This window comes from Xenopus tropicalis, chromosome 6 (genome assembly GCF_000004195.4).
Source record: "Xenopus tropicalis strain Nigerian chromosome 6, UCB_Xtro_10.0, whole genome shotgun sequence".
In the NCBI taxonomy this organism is placed as follows: Eukaryota; Metazoa; Chordata; class Amphibia; order Anura; family Pipidae; genus Xenopus; species Xenopus tropicalis.
The window spans coordinates 125,171,731-125,192,597 of NC_030682.2; the positions used below are offsets into that span (position 1 = coordinate 125,171,731).

The following is a 20,867-nucleotide window of genomic DNA, read 5'->3' on the forward strand; positions in this document are numbered from 1 at the left end:
GTCATTTCCGGGAACTGGATTCTTTCTCGTGTTCTCCGCGTGTCTCGGCGAGTTTCCCCGTTATCACTTGCCGGGCTGGGGGCGGGCTTCCGGGGCCCGCCCCGACTGTAGCTCTGCTCGGCCCGTACCATGGCGGAACCAGCCGGAGCGTCCAGCCGGCATGAGAAGAGCCTCGGACTGCTCACTAGTAAGTTTGTGTCGCTGCTGCAGGAGGCGAAGGATGGGGTGCTGGACCTGAAAGTGGTAAGTTCCCGACTCTCCGGTAGGCGCCGGAGCCTTTCCTTGTGGGTTATCCGCTCAGCGGCTGCTGGGGGCTGTACAACAGGTGGATTCCCTTGTAATAAGCCCCGCTGGGCTGCCTGCAGTACCTGCACTGACAGTGAGGGGCGCAAGTGAGTTGTAGGAGGGGGCTGGCACGGTGGGCATCTGTCTTGGCTGCTTAGTGTGATGGGGGCAAGGGATGTGTTTATCTATAGGGGCGGCATGGCTAAGGGAACGTAGTTATTTCATGGTGCCAGACTGGGTATGGTTCCCCTAACTGGTGCCCACCAGAATACCTTACACCCTAGGCCCACGCCCACTTTCCAAACTATTTTTCCTCACCCAACCTCTTTATTCTCCTAGTCTCTCATTTACAGGCCAGCATTACTATTCCATCTATTTCTCCTCTTTGTTCCTATTCACAAATAGGGAATGACCATGAAACAGGCCAAATGGGAAGGAGCAGGAGGGCCCACTTACCCCTGGGCCCCACGGGAGTTTTCCTGGTACCTGGTGGGCCAGTCCGACACTGCTACCCTGCCTCATAATACTGATTTACACCCGAGGCTTTATTGTGGCCCCTTGTACATACAGATCATATGCAGGGCCGGGGGTAGGCAGAAGAGGCAGCTGCCTAGGGTGCAACAGTTGGGGGCGCCAGGGAGCAACCTCTCCTGCCTACCCCTAGCCCCCGCGCTCCCTGATCATATGTAACAAGTCAGATGTAGCTAAACATCATTTGGGTTTGTTGACAACATACAATATGAGCCATCTAATATTATTGTCTTATTTTGTGTTTTGTTTAGCTGTGACACTACAGGACTGTATAGATTCTCCCTGAAATACACTGACTGTTGGATACACACACATAAGGCCACTTCAGATATTCCTTTGCTGCATGCAGGGGGCAGATGTCATGGCATTAGCAAAAGCTCTTGTATATCATTCGTATAGTAAGAATCGGTGTCCAACCTAAGCCAGGGGAACACAGATCCTTAATGACAAAAAAAATAAATAAATAAATAAATAAATATATATAATATATATATATATATATATATATATATATATATATATATATATATATATATATATATATATATATATATATATATATATATATATATATATTGCAAGTTTTTGTGCCCTGTTGCAGAGCACACTATAGTCTGGAAAGGATAGAATTTAGGGCACATTAGCTCGTGCCAGTGCGCCCCTCTCCATGGCACTTGAATTTGGATCAGAAGTTTTTCAGAACACTACAGGCCTGTGCATAAATGTTTAAGATTTCCCACAGTCCTCACTGAAGCCCATTGGAGCAGAAGCTGTTTTCTGGATTGTAAGCTCTGCTAACCAGGACCCTCTGCATCCCGTATATTTATTAGTATTTGTAATGCTAATTTGTTTTGTGTATACACTTCTTGTTATATGTACTGTAAGTTGTAGTTGTTCATCCCCCTTTTTTTTTTTTTTTTTTTTTTTTTTCTGGGTCCTTTTTTAAGAACAGTGCAGCAGAAGTCAGGTCTTCCCCAGATCTGTTAGAATCAGCCAGCCTGCACTATTTTTTCAGGAGTCGGTACCGGCAGTGCTAACAATATAAACAGATAGATATTGAATAATATTGGAACCCTGAATTAATTCAGTTTACTGCTTGTTTAAAACAATATTAAATTGCACTTATAAATCTCCATCATATTATGTAGTGCTGTAAATAAATGGGTGTGTAACCCTTTCTTGGCACACTCTACACTAATTGGATTACACTCACACTTCCCTGGCCTGTGCTTGCTTACTTATTTCAGAAGGCTGAATTCTCTTTGCATGTGAAAGATCCTGGGGATCTAGGATTTATAGCACAGTGCCTCCACCTAGTGGACACTGAGGAGCACACCTCAGGGGAATTTCACTAGGAAAATAAATCACACAGTTTTGCAGAAAAGATACACTTTATATGGCAGTTTAGAAAAATGCAATAACTGTAAAGTCAAGCAATATAACCCTGCTTTTGGGAAACCCATGTGGTTTTAAACAAACTTCCAGGAAACAGTTCCACACTCCACTCCTGGTGGAAATACCCTTGCCCAGTTGAGTCTCTGGCAAAGTCTCTTCCCCAAGAGCTCATTAGTTCCCCCAGGTAGCGCTACCTGCCCCAAAGTACCTCTTCATTTGGATTGGCAGTTGCTCACAAGAAACACCTGTCCTTACACAGGGGACACTCAAGGATGGCAACAGGCACCCACAGGCAGTTGAACAAGATGCAGAACCCTCTCTCCCTTTAGGCTGGAGCTCAAAGACTGTCTCTAGCTGAGCACTCCACTGCCTCTCTGGTAACTGTCAGCTCGGTCACTTGTCTGCTGCTCTCTGTTCATCCTGATTTGGTTCTCTCTGGCTGGCACTGCAGCAGGGGATACTTTATAACAGAGAGGAAACCTAACACTTTTTGTTTATTGTTTGCTCCTCACTGCTCCTTTTAACTGTGTAAATTCTGGTTTTCGTACATGTACATTGAGGTTGAGGGGTGGTTTAATTATTGGTTTCTGTGAATGTTAGTGGGAGAATGAAAATTGTTTGGCATTGCAATTAACATTTTATTCTGGTTTATATAATAGTAGCAAGTTCTACACTGATAATGTTATAAATCTGCTGTCCATCCCAATCCCCTCCCCTTCTGAATTTGACCCTTTGGAGGTGGGCAGAACACCAAAAATAAATGTAAATTGCAAACCTGTTGATTAGAGCACCAATCAGTTTTACAATGTGTTTGGGGGTTAATCTCCCCTTTAATAGACTAGTTGCCAGTGTAAGGGATCCCCCTAAGCATTAGCTGCTTTGTTGTGTGTTTTTTGTCTTTTGTTTTGCATCTGTTACTGTCCTTGTGTATAATCTTATTAAATCATATAAGTAAATTGTTCCATAGTTACAGGATTGCCTTGTTAGTGCTCTTACAGATGAGATTGTTCATGCAGGTCCTTGTGGTGGTTGCTTCATGCATTCCGCTGCATAAGGAAACACAGCCTGTTGTTTCGGTTAGCCTGTAGTCGCTCTGCTGCGGGGAAGCATTGGGCGCAGGTTGAACGCAACTTGGTGCTGTTCATTACAGACTCATTGAATAGAACAGGCTGCATTCATTCCTGCTTTTCCCCCATGGTGGAACCCTTGAAAAATTCACGGGAGGGAAATGCAGGAAAAACGCCCATGTGTAAGAAGCTTTACAATGATACCAACATATGTTTTATTCCTAGCCGCTCAACATACAGTTTCAAAGTCTAAAAAAAATGTTTTCCCTTACAGGCTGCTGATAGTCTTGCGGTCAGACAAAAGAGAAGAATATATGATATTACCAATGTTTTGGAAGGTATTGGATTAATAGAGAAGAAATCAAAGAACAGCATTCAGTGGAAGTAAGGACATTATTTGGATTTTGCAAAAGTATATTTAGGGATGTGTCTGGTTAAACTCCTACTACTTTTCCAGGTTATGGTTGTTTACACAGTTATGCATGCATTTAACAAAGCAGCATTCAAAGGGCTAAATGATTGCCTAAAATTTGCAATTACACAGTGAGGGATTTGGATACTGCTGGTAACCTGCAAGCCTGGACTGGGATTCAAAATAGGCCCCGGCATCTCAAGTACACAGAGGCCCAATCCGCCCCCCCAGCTCCAAACATAGTGACTGTCTATGGCATCTTACAGCAACCCCTCTGGCATTTGCCAGTCCAGGCCTGGTATCCTGTGAAAAACTGCTGTTAGCCTTTCTACTCTTACCTAATGGAAAGTTATATCCAAGCAAAACCAGTGGTGGTCAAAATCAAAAGGCCCAGTGCACCATTCATCTAAAAGTACTACTGACTGTACCCACATCACATTTTTCTTAATAAAAAATATTTTACATTTTTAGGCAGTTTAGGCACCAAACCTAACTAGGACTGGACCACATCTAAAGAAAAACTGTAGGCTTCCAGATATGAGAACTGCTAAAAAGAGTTGCTGTTGAAAGTTTGGTAAACTCCCCAAAGACCTCTTTATAAAAAAAAAAAAAAAAAATTGATTCAGAGGATGTCAGGGATACCCTCACATTAAGAATCCATTAATAGGATGGTAATTGTTTTAAATGAGACATATTGGATAATTGGGAAAAACCCTAATATTGTAGGCAGTTATGAATAATATAAGGTTCTGGTTTCACTTTGTGCTAAAAATTAATCCTATCTGTAAAAATGGCCCCTTTATTGGAGTTCCCTATAGATCCCATCACTTCTCCCTCCAGTGTGAAATTGAGAGTGGTTGTGTCCTAACCATCCCTGCCAGAAGCACAGTAGGAGGGGGATAGCCAATCACAGCCCTGCAGTCACACAAGCAGACAGGCTTCAGTTCCCTATCAGGTCAGCCTAGCTGCTGATTGGTTCCTATCCTACAGTGCAGTGTACGGGGGGCCGCCGGCTCCCCTGCACATCCAGAGAATTCAGCCAGCAGGAACTGGAACAGATGGGCGGGGCTAGTGGGGTTTTTCTGGAATCTCTCAATAAATCAGTCTGAAATACAACTTTTTAAGCACAATCCTTCTATATCTAGAGGAGTATAATTCACTGGTACATTCATAATTTTTATAGGATATGTCTCCTTTAAAGGTAAAATATACCATCTTTCAAAAAAAGGGCATCCTTTTTCAATTAAACATATGTGTTCTGTATACATAAATATGTATATAATGTATAATTGTATTAATATGAGTGAGTGATGTCCTTCTTCTAATAACAAAACAACCCTAGCCTTCAGTAAAGCTGGGGCCATCTTTTCCAGAAAAATTACAATGGCTTAGAATATAATCTGTTTTTGCTGCTTTTGCATAAATTGCAAGACTGGAGACTGATACCGTCCCGCACTAAATCTCTGTACTTCTGTTGAAGTGGTGTAGGTGCAGGATGCAACACAAAAGAAGTACTTGACAGACTAAGGAACCTGAAAGCAGAAATTGAGGACCTGGAACTTAAGGAAAAAGAACTTGACCAGCAAAAAGCATGGCTTCAGCAAAGCATCAAAAATGTTATGGATTCATCTTCAAATGGAATATATCCTTTCAAATCCAGTTCCAAAGCTTTCTGTGCCAGGAATACAGAGTTTGGAGCAGGTTATTGGAGCCCTGATGAATTTGTAAGGATATTAATCATTAAAGCTGCAGGCTCCATGATCTGCGCTGGCACAGAGAGCCTAATGCACTACACATAGTGGTTTTGTAGGTGTTCCCTTCCGAACTAATGGTCCAGCTTTCAAACCTTAACGATCTGTTGAACATAATTATTTGGTAAATAACCTATACTGACCCGTTTAGCTGGATCAACATGCAATTCTGTTTATTCCTTAACTTTGCCTTACGTATTCATTTGTTACTCACGAAGACCTGTGTAACTGCTTTAATGGTAGGTGCTCCAACATAACTTATCTACTATATTTTGTCCCACCTTATTGATAAAGATACATATAATTATTATGACTAGCAAAATGCTAAGTGCTGTTTTTTGCTTTCCACTCTAGGGGACACTCTTCTTGCTATCCAGGCTCCCTCAGGCACTCAACTGGAAGTTCCGATTCCTGAAATGGTATAAATTACATCTTGTTTTGCTTTAAATAGGTCTATAGAATAATCATAAATATCAGTGGTTGGCCGGCTTGTGCCTGTGGGTCCCATAAGTATTAGCTTTTGTGGATTGGCTTTATTTCATAAATTTTATCTGTAAGTAAGTTTACATGTATAAAGCACTGCATTCGTATACAATGTACCAATGCATTTTGGGGGGGTGTTGTTTTAACTTTTAGGGTCAAAACGGACAGAAGAAATACCAGATTAGTTTGAAGAGCAATTCAGGTCCTATTCAGGTACTTCTGATTAATAAGGAATCCAGCTCCTCCAAGCCTGTCGTCTTTCCTGTTCCTCCACCGGATGACCTTACACAACCCAATTCACAGCCTGAAGCTACGGCCTCTTCAAACAAACAGCCAGCAGCACAGAGTAGCTCTCTCAGTGTAAAAGAAGAACAAGAGAGTAACCTGACAGAGCAGGCAGCTGCAGGTGAGTAATGCATTTTGTTTGCAGTTGGTGAAAATGAAGTGACCCTGGTGGGGGGAAAGCAAAATAAACCAATACAGCACAGCCAGCTGGCTGGGTAGCTGGAACATCCCACTGTCTTGGGTGGGATTAGGGGTGGTGTTTCTGCAAGCCAAGCATTCCTATCAAAACAACAAACAGCGCCTACATTGTGCTATTAATTGCTTCCATGGAGTGCAAACACAGCAGTGTGGTTATGTTTATTTGCACTCCATGTTCCCTTGCACTTAATAAAAGTCCCTTTCAAATTAAATATGAAATACATTATACTTTTTTTTTTTTTTCTTAGATGTTGTATATATTGCCTGTCCTGCCTGTGCCTCAGGCATAGTAGTGGAACAGGCAGTTAGTTTCACTTTCCATTCTGCCTTTCCTAAATGTCACTGCACTCCTCTCATTCCCCCTTCCTCCTCACGGTGTGTATCATGGGCATCAGACCTCCATTCTGGCTCATACACAAGATTTTGAGATGATGATGCTCACTTAAATAACGGTTCTCTCCAGTTTTTTACCCTAACAACCAGGCAATAATTTAAATGAGGGTGGAATATAAATAGAAGGGGGCTAAATAAAAAGATCAGAAAAAGTAACAATAATTACGTTTTTGCTTCACAGAGCAATAGTTTTTGGACTGCAGGGGATATTTGAAAACTGGGGAACTCTGACCCCTGCAGGAGGAAGGCAAATAATTCAAAAACTATAACTTTAACTTAAAGGTGACCCACCCCTGGAAATAAATGTTTGGTTGCCAAAGGATACTATAGTGGTATGTTTTGCATCTTGTGTCTAAGACAAATCCTGGAACCTGGGGTTTTCCGGATAATGGAGCTTTTTATAATTTGGATAGTCATACTTTTAAGTTTACTGAAACAAAATCAATAACACATTAAGTAAACCCAGTAGGATTGTTTTGTCTATCTTGGTTGGGATCAAGGACAAGGTGCTTTTTTATTATTACAGAGAAATATTTAAAATGGAGTCTATGGGAGATGGCATTCTTGTCATTTTGAGCTGTATTTGATTTTTTTAGGTAAATTAAATCCTGAGTGCCCAGCCAGCGATCTGCAGGAGAACACATCAAGCTCTTACCCTGAACTTCCCGAGTCCATTCTGTATTCTGCACTTGGAACAGATGTAGCACAAAGCTCGGCCGCTTCCAGCGACTATTCCCCTCTGCTTCCACTGGATGTTAATAGTATTCTGAGACCCAATGCCTTTGATATAACGAAAATGGATGAGCAGGAAGGTAAGCTCTCTATACTGTGCGTTACTTCTGGCAAGAGGGCCCAGGTTGTAGCTTTCTGTGCCTGAAACATTAATGAAGCCAAAGAAGCATATCTCTAATTTCAGTTTAGCTTTTTTTTCTGTCATAAATCTGCTCTTTTACATTACTGTACTTTGTTGCCTAGGTCAAATAAGCGGAGACCTTATTGATGAGCTTATGTCTTCTGATGGTATGTAACACCCATGTTCTCACACAGGTTGCCTTTAGGGCTTGAATATTTCTAAACTTCTACCAATGTCAGCATTATTGGTGGGAAGGCGATGCTGGTAACTTTAGTTCTATAAAATGTGGTGCTTTACCACTTTTGCGGTTGTGTGATTTAGGAAGGTAACTATTGTCACCCCTAGATTTTACAGAAATATAACTCACCGTATTCATCCACTAGCTGAGCTGGTAGCACGATGCAGTTCTGCAATACCTGCAGTACCAAAGAACTATTATGGGATCAAACATGGCTACAGTTCATATATAGTTTGAACTATAGTACCCAAGAACTTGTGGCATGGTGATAGCACATTGGGGTGCTTTGCCTGTGGGATTTGTCTCCCCCCCTCATGTGGCAAAATGCCTGAATATTCCTAGTCACCAAACATGAGATGTGAATAATACTTGTGCCTATTGTTTTAATTGCAAAAGGGCTTTGTCTTTTTGTTTCTTTAGTTAAACAGGGAAAATGAAGCTACTTTGTGTTTGGTCCTTGTGAGGTAAATCAAATTCCAGTGTCCAGATAAATACCCCTGCATAATGTTTTTCTGATGATCTGGAAGCCAAAACGGTCACAACAAAGTTATGGGTGGGGGTTGGTTGTTGGTAATCTAATTGTCTTTAAATGAATCAAACATGTAGTAGCTTCAACTTCCCTGTTTCCAGGCAAAAAACCGACTTATCTTATTGCTTTAATAACAAGATGTTTAGTATTCACTGCACTCATGCTGTATGATGGGCTATGCTGCCCCTGTGCGTACCAGCGGCCATACTGGGAACCTGTAATAGTGGGGTGCAGAGTAAAGAAGCAGTGCAGACAAAAGCCAGATGCTTTCAATAGCAATTTCCAAATAACTTCAACTGAATTTAATGAATGTATATTGACTAGAATGATATACGGGTCACAGGGTAGTTTACATTAACTTAAGTATATTCTATCCTTTCTATTATCATTAATATATATTTATAACATTCTTCAACTCTTTTCAGTTGACATTCATCTATAATAGTTTTACTTTAATTATTTACTTTTTCTTCTGCCTCTTACCATTTTATTATTTTTTTTTTTCATATGGGGGGTCAGTGACCCTGCACCAAAAAAACTTTCTTTGAGAGGCTACAATTTTATTGCTTTTTTTTTTTTTCCCCCCACTGCTTATCTTTCTATTCCGACAGTATCCTATTCATTTTCCAGTCTCTCATTCAAACCGCTGCCTGGTTGCTAGGTTAAATTGAACCCTAGCAACAAGCTGCTGAAATTCCAAACTGCAGCACTAAATAGTTCAAAGTTGACCAAAAACTAAAGACCTATTGATGATTGTCTTGGAATCATAGTTAATTATTGGTGAACTATCCCTTTTAAAAAAATTTTTTAAAGCTTCTTTTTTTTTTTTTTTTTTTTCCCCCTCTAGTTTTCCCGTTGTTACGGCTTTCACCAACTCCAGATGACTACAGCTTCAATTTGGATGACAACGAAGGTGTCTGTGATCTCTTTGATGTGCAGATATTAAATTATTAGGCACAGTTTTGGGGGGTTTCCTTTCCCAGTCTCTACCTCTCTGCCCTACTACTAGCAGGGAAAATATCCATAATGTTGATCTTTGTACTATACATGTATATAGGCTAGGGTCGTATTTTTTTGCACTTTGAAAGTAGATATACTGAGAATGATATTCCAGGTTTAATGATGAAGTCTAATCTTTTTTTTTTGTTTTTTTTAAATCCTTGATTGTCATAAATTTATGTTTCAATTGAAAATGCATTCATTTTACGGTTTTCAGTTCCATTCTTCCACAATTTTTTATCTTTGAACTGTGTAATTCTTGTCACGTGGCTGAATCGGAGAGTGAGAACTAATGGCTGTTTGGGTCTCATGTACTTGTGCTTTTCCATGCCAGTGCAGTCGGAGTGACTATTCCAGCTGTATCTAAGCTCTTCTATTGCTGTCTGTTTGCTGCAGTCTGTGACCAGATGCGATGTCACTATCCGCACTCTTCCTGGATTCTGACTGCAGTCTGATGAGGCCGTATATACTTAGGGAAAGCTTGCATGAAGAGCAGATATATATGGGGCCTACATTTATCTACTTTGTTAGTAAAGTTTGCCAATATTCCTGTCTGGAAAGAACCTTGGGAATTTAATTAGACTGCACTCCACAAGGGCCACTAACTTTCTGTCGCATGTGGGTCAGACCATTATTACTAACCTTTGTGTGCAGGAGGTTATTATAGTAATGAATGGAGGGCACTTTAAAGCCCCTTTTGTAGCAAAAAAAGTATCACCATGACTTTAATAAACTACATGTTACCAATCTCACTTCTTTGTTGCACCTCCCCATGCCCACAAATATTGGACTGAGGTGCTCAGACAGTGCTCTCCCCCCGCTGTGTCAGCAGCTAGTATTGTTTGGGCCTAAATCCAATTGGCTGGAACTCAATTTACATGTCTTAGCCCCTTCCCCTTTGGAGTTTGGGCAATGGCAGTAGGCAAGTATGTTTGGTAATGGAGGCTGCAAGAAGGCCAAATTATCCTTTTTTTTTTTTTTTTTTTTTTTTTCATTTGCCTATTCCTACAGAAGAGTAAGGCATGGTCAGAACCCTGACAGCATGGAGGATTGGCTCTGTTGTCTAATGAATTCTAACCTCATTTATAGTATAGGTGATACATTTAAAGGCCAAAGCAGAACATTGCTGTATATGAACTGCAGCAACATCAAACCAATGGCCTTCTTTCTAATATGTCCATGACCCAGGGTTCTAGGAAACGCCCCCATCCCTGAACTAAAGGGAATATCGTACATTTGCACAAAATAACAAAGATTTATTTTTTAAGGCATAACCAAATATCCATTGCCAGAATGTTGGTCACTTTACTTGACACTCTGTGTATTCTGGAGAAATGCACTGGAAAATGAGAATATATAGACACTGGATTCTCCAATTAATGGGAGGTATGTACATAGAGGGCTGAGAACTTGGTTGTGTTAAAGGTGAACAAAACCTTCCAATGATTCTCTCCCCTACTTCTGTGCCGCCAGTTTGCCTCAGATATGCCTCTAGGTGTACCTCCCTTAAAATTGCAAGAGTTGCGCAGCTGTGGGTCTCCCACACCAAGCTGTGTGCCAATCATGCTGCCCAACTCTGCATTTTTAACACACACAGACTGGTTTGAGTCTAACTGCTGCCACAGAAGGGAGGGTTTTGTTGTTCTTTAAAATACCCACACCCAGGCCAGCCAATAAAAGCTGCCAACTCCCAGTGCCCAACAGCCTGCCTCAATGATCTCTGGGGAAAAAAAATAAATTCTAATGGGTGTCTAGGGAGATTTTCTAGTCTATGCCCCCACCAACTCCCCAGTACCCTCTTTGTTAATATGACAATAGCCTTTTTACATAGTTAGACTGGCACTGATATGTATGTGCAAACATAAGATACCAGCCATCACATGAGCTATTGCAGATGTAGTTTGATTTAACATTTAACTATAAAACCTATTATTTTTAAAAGTGCTGTAGGATGTGCTCTAGCAGCCAAGAATGCGCCATCTGTTTGTTTTTTTTATGTAAATAGTCACTGCCAGTTTCAGGTTCTGCTGAACTTGTGTTGCATTCTTAGTTGGACATAAGTGCCTTGAAACACTACACTTTCACTCCTTTGTATGGGTAGCACAGTGTGCAGAGCCACTGCCAGGTACTACAGCGGAGCCAACATGGCAGCTCCATATTCTTGCTTTGCATCAGTGAATTTATTATATATGCCAATGTTTGTACTGGTTGAACTTTTTTTTTTTATATAATAAACATTCAAACAAACATTTTGGATTTTATTTAATGATTTATAATGTTACAGTTGTGAAAACAAGTCTGCAGCCTGGTCTACATCTGGTGGGGCTTCCTGTGTGGAGCTGGCATTCTGGCAAAGAGAAAATTCATAGTTTAGTAACCAGCTTCATGGAATCATCTGATTTAACATACATGTAACATGATGCAGAATTGCAGAAATAATCTAAGCAGATTTAAATTTGACCTTCACCACTGAAGGAGAATTTTGCAGAATTTTTTGTTCAGAGTATATACACGCACACTTAGCTGCTCAATTCCCCCTGGTGCTGCAGAGTAAGGCAATGGCACCTCCACGCATGTACATTGGTTTTCCCCTTTCTGCATTCAACCTGTATGCTGGAGTTTACTTGCACTTTACGGAATTATTTGCCCATGTGTTGTTCCTTTCCAGTTTCTAATTCAAATGTCTGCGATACGGATTGGGGAGGATGGTCAGTGGTGCACATACAGGGGCAGATAAGCTGGTGAATTTGTCTAAACTTAAAACAGCAGCTTAAACCTGCCCGTGTATGGCTACCTAAAGTCATGAAAAAAACACAATGGGAAATGGAATTTTACAGAAGCCCTTTCTCTGAACATACAGAAATGGACATGGTGGATGTCTGGCTACATTACTACAAAGGATTATAGAATAGAACCATTAGTTACCTGTTTTTTCTTTATCTGGGTTGATGGAATATTCTGTTTTGCTTGTACAACCTCCTTTTCTATTTCTGTAAATACCTTGTTAATGGTGCTCACCTTCTCGCTTCCACAGCCATGTATCTGTTAAACGTAAACAAATGTAGGGTTCACAAGACTTTTAAAGCACAGGAATAAGGATAATCAGTGGGGGCTGCACAATTGCATCCTGTTATAAGATCTTGGTGCTAGCCCACAAACACACTAGAGTGCATCCCAACCAACTGCCCCTTTTCTTTCCCTTAAGTGAAAACAAATTGTGAATTATCTGTGGTGTAGTGCAAATTTGATAGGTTACTCCCAGTAAACTAAATAATAACTTTTTACCCTGAGCCTCATTTATAATAATCGCAATGGCCTGAGGTATTCTGTTTTGCAAAGCACAGTGCCGGCTGCTTGTGTCTTCTCCCCAGGGACTGTGGTCTGCGTATTTGCACAATAATACTGTGTATGCACCAACTTTACTCTGTGCCAGGGAATTAAACAAATTTCATTTAATGGAAGAGTAGCAGCAACCCAGGCAGATTTGGCTCATCTGGGTTCCAATTTGTGTGCCAGAAGGAACCCATTACAAACCTTCTGCCTTTTCATGTTTTGTTCTAGTTTCCCCAAAACCTTTAGTTTAAATGGGAAATATTGGGATACACACCTTCTTTAGACTTGTCTTCACTGGCTTTGCTTTATTCTTGGCTTTGACACTTTTACTGTTTGCCACGTGAAATACATTTTGTTTTTTTGTTGTCTTTTGTTTTTGCCCCTTCCCTTTGCTTTTTGCCATCCCTTCTGATGATGATAATGATGATCACTCTGGATGGTAAATGGCTTGCGGAAACGTTAGTGCAATCTAACAAAGAAAAGGGATATAAAAAGAAAAATAATTATGAAACCAGTGTTGTCCAACCAGACGCCCACAGGCCAAATGTGGCCCTTCCAAGAACCTTTATGAGCCCCATGTGCTTGTCGGTTGATTCAAGGATTAAACCTTTTTATTGTCCTCTGGTTCTGACTCTTGAAACAATGTAGCAGAGGTCAGCTCTTCAATGTTTTGGCTTCTGCTACATAGTTTTGGAAGTCAGAACCAGGACAGAAAATGAAACCAGTGAAGGGTGGGCAAACCCCGATAATCTTTCGTATCTGTTAACCCCTCAGTTTTACTAGTGACAAAGTAATGAGACCGTTACCTGGTTACGGTTCTGCTAATCGGCCCGGCTCATCCTCAATGTAAACAACTGAAGCCCGCAGCGCTTCCTGCATTCACTAAGTGGCAATCCCCTGCCCAGATAGCACATGTGCGTGTGGCAACGTCATCATCTTGCGACAGGTGCAGCCGATGCCGAGCGGGAAGGGGGAGTGGCCTGCAGCGTGCTGGTGTGTGGGCGTGGCTACGTGACGACGGGGAAGTTCCGCTCAGAGCTGGGGTGCAGATTGTATTCACTTACCGAGCCGGAGTCATTGTGCAACAGACTGGATTGTCCCCATTAGGGCGCTTGGGGGAGATGTTTGTGAGGCATGGAATGCTGGGAAGGCGCAGGGCAGGATTTAGGGCAGTGACTTGGGCTTTTGTTGTTTGTCCTGAGTAATAAAGGTATCCGTTTCTTTAATTGTCTCATTTGCGTTAGTAATGTAAAACCTGCTGCATCGCTAGCCGTACCCAGAGCCCCAAACATCCCCAGTCCTGCTGCCCACACTCTCGCATCGGAACCACCCGCAGTAGGGTTAGTGTTATCCCTGTATTCATGGGTCAGCTGGGCATGCGCATTGAGCTGCTGCTGGATGTGCGCAAACCCGCATTCAGTATTGGCTTGTATCATCAGGCGCCCATATATTATATAGCTCTGTGCGATAAATTGGCATAAACATGGAATATGCAGATTGCATACAAACAACAACTGATACAAGAGGTAAAGTCCTGCCCAAAAGGGCTTACAATCTCTTCTTCACTGTGTCCTTTAAAACAATTCTATTGGATTTATTTAATTGATTTTTAGTAGACAAGGTATGGAGATCCAAATTACGGAAAGATGCCCTATCCAGAAAACACCAGGTCCCAAGCATTCTGGATAACAGATCCCATACCAGTAGATTTGTGTGTGTGTGTGTGTGTGTGTGTGTGTGTGTGTGTGGCCAAATAACAGGGATGGTAGATCTCAGAATTACAGTTGAGATGTAGGTCATAAATTGCACTTGATGGAGAAACACCTAACCCTTTGTCCCTGGTTCTGGTCCAAGTTTTATGAGTCTTTTCCAAAGTAACACAATGAAGGAAACCACTGGCAGTGCCTCCCCTTCCCACAGACTGACCCCTAGGTTGGGAGATGCTCAGAGCAAGCAACAAGAGCACATGGTATTACAACTATACCCTCAATTTCAGGATAACAAATTAGATGAAAAAATAAAAGGTTATATGGATTATGTAAGAGTTTATCCCCTCTGTATTGAGTATCCAAGTTATTGTTGTGTTTCATTCCATAACCCTTTTGTAATGCTATCATTCTATTCTATGCAGTTAATTAAATGCCTTACAAAGCAAATTGTTATATATCTTCCGCCGAGTATTATACAGCCATTGCAAATAGCTGATAATTAGTAACATTTGTATTCTAAGGGCTTCCCTCTGATCCCATAACACAAATAACTCTCTCTGATCGTTAGTGCCCCTGCAGTTTCTGGCAGAAGTTGGAATTGCAGTCTATTAGGTCCCATGGAACGTAGCAGGTTCCGCCATCTCTCGGATGCCGTGCTATGGGTCCTGAGGGAGGAACTCAGAAGTCAGAGCCTTGTTGCTAGGGCCACTGAGGGCTTGACTTGGATGCCAAGAGAGGGCGATTGGCAAGGGATTTTATCATTCCAAAAGCTGAAAATGTGAAGTCTAGATCTGCTATCAACTTGGTCTGGTATAGTAAATAGCTTTTATTCTTAGCATAGTTTTGCTATATCTGATTGCTGCATCCTATGAATTACATTGCTCCATATTGCATTATATAGGCTACACCAAGGTGTCTTCTATTTTTAGTAGACTCTGTATGGTATACGTGTGTAATTGTATGGGATCTAGGGATGTGAATGTCTGTTGTACTGTACATTTGTTTTGCCCCTCAGCAGCCGTGTTATTTTCTTCTATAGATCAAGGGCTTTATTCACTTCTGTAATTTTACTTTAGTGCATATAAGTAACATATATGTGCCATTCATTTGGTAAATATATAATACCCCGCACTACTGTATTTCACTTTATTTGTAGGTTTAATACTATAATGCATACAAGTCTCTACTCCATCTTCACTTTATTTCAGTATTTACTAATAAAAGTAATATGTATTTACATTTTTACAAACATTTAGCTAGAGACATTTTCATTGTACTAAGATCTGAATGTTATAGGGTAAAATAAGTATTTATGTTTTTCACATTTGAGGTTCCTAATTACTAAGACATTTTTCACTTAAAGAATGAGTTGTTATGTGGCACAGTATTGATGATCAGAAGCTCAAGGGGCCTCATTTTAGTGCTAGAGCACCCCAGGGGTACAAAATGGTGCTGCATAGGCAATCAGTAGTACAGGGGATACAGCTATGCTTTGCAAAGTGCAGCAACCTTTGCACCTATTGTTTTTGCACCTTGCACAGTGTTTCATAAATTAGGCCTTAGAGTCTAGATCTAGAGTGTGTAATCTAAAAGAATATAGCTATAAAATTGTAGACTATACCTGTATATGGGTACATAGAGGTAAACCCCGTCTCCCCCTGCAGCCTCATTGGACTGGTTGAAGTTTACACCACCTCCCAGGCCAGCATCATGGCTTCACAATTGAGGAGAGTTTTCAACATTTCAATTTGATTTTTTTTACAATTCAATTATATATTTGCATAAAAAAAAACTTTTTTGTTAAAATTCACCATCTAAAATCTTGCAAATTTCTATAGAAGTGAATGGGAGTTGTCCTAGGCCATATAAAAGGGAGTTGTCCAAAGCCATATTTTCAGCCATATATAAAGTTTTCTATTCAAACACATTTACCTTATTAATAAAAAAGCGAGCATTCATTATATGAGTTTATTCGATTTAGAAAAACTCAAATTCACAAATTTGAAAATTGATGAATAAGCCCATCAGTGTGGCACCCATGGGAGAAGGGATGTAGGGTCCAGCGCTGGTATGTAGGTACCGTTCCTATAAGGCAGTGGAATATGTAAGCAGGATGCTGAGACTGTCAGGCCACACACTAACAAATTCTATACAGCCTATGGAACTTATTTAGTTTTGTGTTTGTATAAAGTGGCCAGTTAATCATTATTTATGATACTACATTAAAATCAGGGTTGGACTGGGCCACCGGGACACCAGGAAAAATCCCGGTGGGCCCCGGCAGCCCAGACCCGACCCTTGCCGGCGCTCCCCCTGCCCGACAGCTCCTCCCCTGACATGTTAAATGTACACGCTCGGGGGAGGATGTCAGGTGGGGGGACCTGCGAGGGGGGTTAGGGGGGCCCCTGCGGGTGGGGGGGGCAGCGCGGGCCCCTGGGGCGGGAGCCCCGGTGGGCCCTTCACCCCTCAGTCTGACCCTGATTAAAATGAACCACATATAAAACTGTTTGAGTTGAGAACCAATCTCTGTTGTGTTCTGTTGAAGTTACCCCAGTAATAGTGTGGCCGTACATATGAAATGCAGTTCTATAATACCAAGGATATGCCCCCCTGTAGCAACACAAGCAGCTCTTCTCTGGCCACACAGCCCCCCAATCACTGCTGCCACAATGTGCAGAGAGTTCTCAGCAGGAGTTACATGGGCACCTACCCAGCTGGCACAGCAAATTCCCTTTAGGGTTCAGACTAACACTGAACCTTTCATGGGTAATTTGTTAGTATAAAGCACCACTCTGAATCCCTCAGAAAACAAGTCTGTCTGGTTGCTAGTGAGTTATAGGGGATAGACTGATAAACACACGCTGGCAATATCACTCCTCTAACGCTCTGGGTGGATTATTGGGCACATTATGATGCCTGGAGCCTTCAGGAAAGCAAGAATCTATATATAACCTTTAAAATCTGCATTCATTTCGCAGTGGTTCATTTACAGACAGGTCTTGTTACCCTGTATAAATATTATATGTATTTATTTCATCACTGTTGTGTGATGATTTATGCTTGGTGAATAAATAAAGAAGGAAGCTGGGGATTCCATTCTCTGCTGGGCTATTTTAGGATAAGGAACACACCCTAGGTGTGGGAGTTAATATACTTTCAGTGCAAATTAGTTTTGTAGCTGACAATTTAAATGCTTATTTAATTTAGAAAGCCTTTAGGGATTTTACCCAGTGACTTTTAGCAGCAATCACAGGGATGTCGGTACCTGTGTGTCAGAACTAAAATTAAACCTTAAATATTCTGACAGCCTGTTGTGCAGACATTACTCAGCATGGGGGTGCTATACAGGCATGGGATCCATTATACCCAGTGCTTGTGACCTAGGGTTTCCTTTGTGTAATGTGGAGCACTGTTCCGTAAGGCTAGTTTATATTTACACATTAAACCCTAAAAAGGAGTGTTTTACCAACAATATGCATATAAGGTAGCTTAGTTCATATCAAAGCAGAGAACATCATGAGAAATGGCAATACTGGATTTTGGAACTTCATAATGAACCTTTGGATATACAATACTTGTACCAGGTAATAATAAGTACAGTGGCATCTTGTGTAGGTTGGGAGTTCCCCTCCCACCATTTGAACTATGGGACGTCTGTAAAGACACAGAATATGGTACCTTAAGGGCTCTGGCACACAAAGGAGTTTAGTTGCCTGCGACAAATCTCCCTTGTTGCGGGTGACTAAACTCCCCAATATGACATCCCACCGGCGAAAATGTAAATCAGCGGTGGGATGGCATACACGGCAGCGCGATTGCCGAAGTTGCCTCTTGAGGCAACTTCTGTGATTTCCGCAAATCACGCCGCCGCGCCTGCAACAAGGGAGGTTTGTCGCGAGCGACTAAACTCCCTTCTGTGCCAGAGCCCTAAATGTTTAAGCAAAATAAATGTGGACAAGAGCCCTGAACCTGATAATAAACAGTTCAGTTTTAGGCAGGCAACTTTTTCTAATTTTCTTAGACTCAGTTTTATCTGATACAAAACCTATGGCTTGGAGAAAAGCTGATATAATTCCAGTATTTAAAAAGGGATTATGATCTCTTAATCATGGCAATAACAGGCCAGTAAGTCTGTGCTGGGCAAGTTATTTGAAGGCTTGTTAAGGGATTACATATAAAATTATGTAGTGGAGAATGGCATAATGAGCAGTTATCAGCATGGCTTTATGAAGGGCAGGTCATGTCAGACAGATTTAATTGCTTTTTATGATGAGGTAAGTAAGAAGCTGGACAGTGGGGGTGCTGTAGATTTAATCTATTTGGATTTTGCCAAAGCATTTGATACCGTCCCCCACAAATGACTGCTCTCTAAACTAAGGTCTATTGGTCTTGGTGAAGTTGTTTGCAATTGGATAGGAAACTGGCTTCAGTAGGGTCCCGCAGCGTTCTGTATTGGATCCACTTTTATTTAATTTGAAGTGGGAGTGACCATTGTAAGTAATGTATTTGTGTTCCCTGATTAATTCAATATACATTGCAGGACAATTAATTCCAACCAGGATTTACTTTTGTGTGGCATAATAACTGCATGCAGCAATAATAATATGGTTCCTGGCACTGATAAAACAGCATTATACAACCTTATTCCCACAATGTATGAGGGATGTTTTTTTTGGAGGATAATTAATAGACATCTGAAGGGCTACCACATTGTGCGGCAGAGTAACTAAATAAAAAACAATGGCTTAATCTCAGGAGGAGAACCTAGTTAGTTAGGTGCTGCCCCATAAATAATAATTATAAGAAATTGACTTACCTATGGTTTTGCCATATAGAGAGCTCTGCACCACCATTTTCTTCTCTCAGCAGTCTTCTCAGCTGCTCTGGGTTGTACCAATGCACAATAAAGCTTAAACTATCTATGCCAGTTCTGCTCTATTGCACACATGTGCCACCCGAGGCTCTTACAGTTTGCATTATGGATAAAACATACGGAGGGTTGTTAGAGATCAGATCTATCACTGAGCGCTTACACCCTATGAAGCAGAATGGGGTTTTACTTCACAAGGCAGCTAAACACATTTGTATGAATTTCTACATTTAGAAAATGTAGTAATAGTAAATGTGTCAGTCCATTAAACACTTTCATGACAGAAAAGTATAAATAAAGATGACAACATCAAATTGCTGGAAATCCTTCAGGAATCCCCAGTTTGAATTATAATTTGTTTGTATTTTTGATGTCAAAATGGTAATTTGTAAAATGATATTATTTATGCTTTACATATCACTTCTACATAACAAAGTAGCCATTGCAATGTTATATCCAGGGGTGTGTGTAATTAAGTCTTATAAATATAAGGTAATAAAAAGTAAAATTAAAACAATGTAATTATCCCCAAATTATTCCTTACTTTCCCTACTTTCACTTTAATGGTGAAAATGTCATTTAAATCAGACGTTAGGCAAAATCAGAACTGAAGCGGAGCACAAGGAATGGCAGCTAAGGGAAGGGACAGGGGCTCTGGTTTTGCCAGTCTCTGGCTGCTCCTGGCTACATTATTTGCAAACATACAACTTATATTGTATTATGCATTTCTTGCCTTTAGAACAGAGGGCCAGATTCTGAGCATTGTGGTTAACAGGTTCCATACTTGTACCAATTAGCTGACGGACAGTGTGACAGCACAGTGGGGTAAAACACAATATTATAGATGTGTTGTTTAAAGGTAATTAGTTATAAGAATAGGTCAGTATTTAACTGTTACAGTTCCATTCTGGGGTCGATTGTACACACTAATGAGTAATCATTTAGACATTAAATAAACACAAGAGGAATGTTTTGCCTGAAAACCATAGGGCTCATTTACAATCGCAAGCGTGTTGGACAACTTGCCCTTTTCCCAGCAGCGAGCAGAATGCTCAGGACCTGGGGCTTTCTGGATATGGGATCTTTCTGTAATTTGGATCTCCATACAGTCTACAAAGTCATCATTTAGACATTAAATCAACCCAACAGAATAGGGTGATATCACTTTTGTAGTTACTGTCCCTCCCAAGTCATTTAATTTATTGAATCGTTCTGCCAAAAATATTAACTCTACATTTTAAGTTTTAAACAAGAGTCATGGGTATCCCTAGTGTATGGGGGCAGCTATACTGTCAGCAGCTACTTTCAATAACCCCCCCATCCTTTAATGGTACATAGACTGTGCCATGTGTAGTACCCTGCCCTAACTGACAATAAAGGCAGTTCCATTTAAACAAGAGCTGCCAGTATTGCTGTTTAGGCTATAACCCAGTGCAAGGTGGTCTCCAAGGTATGTGCATTGGCTTTACTGACTACTGCTGCATATTTTATTATGTAAAGGCTGTTTGCATGGAGCAGAGGTCCCCAGAAACATAT

The 20,867-nt window shown here is 41.0% G+C and overlaps 3 protein-coding genes across 6 annotated transcripts in view; 2 read left to right on the forward strand and 1 right to left on the reverse strand.

Moving 5' to 3' along the window:
* Nucleotides 1-11,668, forward strand: e2f5 (E2F transcription factor 5). The gene is given in 9 exon segments (NM_001127408.1): nt 1-243; nt 3,553-3,662; nt 5,171-5,332; nt 5,637-5,680; nt 5,796-5,860; nt 6,078-6,330; nt 7,397-7,612; nt 7,776-7,820; nt 9,268-11,668. Coding segments are annotated over 9 exon segments (1,116 nt in total). The 5' UTR covers nt 1-129; the 3' UTR covers nt 9,375-11,668.
* rbis (ribosomal biogenesis factor) lies at nt 11,665-13,827 on the reverse strand. Its single transcript, XM_002939153.5, has 4 exons — nt 13,559-13,827; nt 13,027-13,221; nt 12,345-12,461; nt 11,665-11,766 (listed from the first exon to the last, which is right to left on the reverse strand). The coding sequence occupies exons 2-4, from the start codon at nt 13,153-13,155 to the stop codon at nt 11,698-11,700; spliced, it is 315 nt and encodes a 104-aa protein (XP_002939199.2). The 5' UTR covers nt 13,156-13,221; nt 13,559-13,827; the 3' UTR covers nt 11,665-11,697.
* car1_predicted (carbonic anhydrase I) overlaps nt 13,797-20,867 on the forward strand; it is a 15,953-nt gene continuing 8,882 nt past the window's right edge. The window contains exon 1 of one of the 4 annotated variants that reach the window (XM_012964941.3): nt 13,797-13,962. The gene's annotated coding sequence lies outside the window, so the exon portion shown is untranslated. 4 annotated transcript variants of the gene reach the window in all.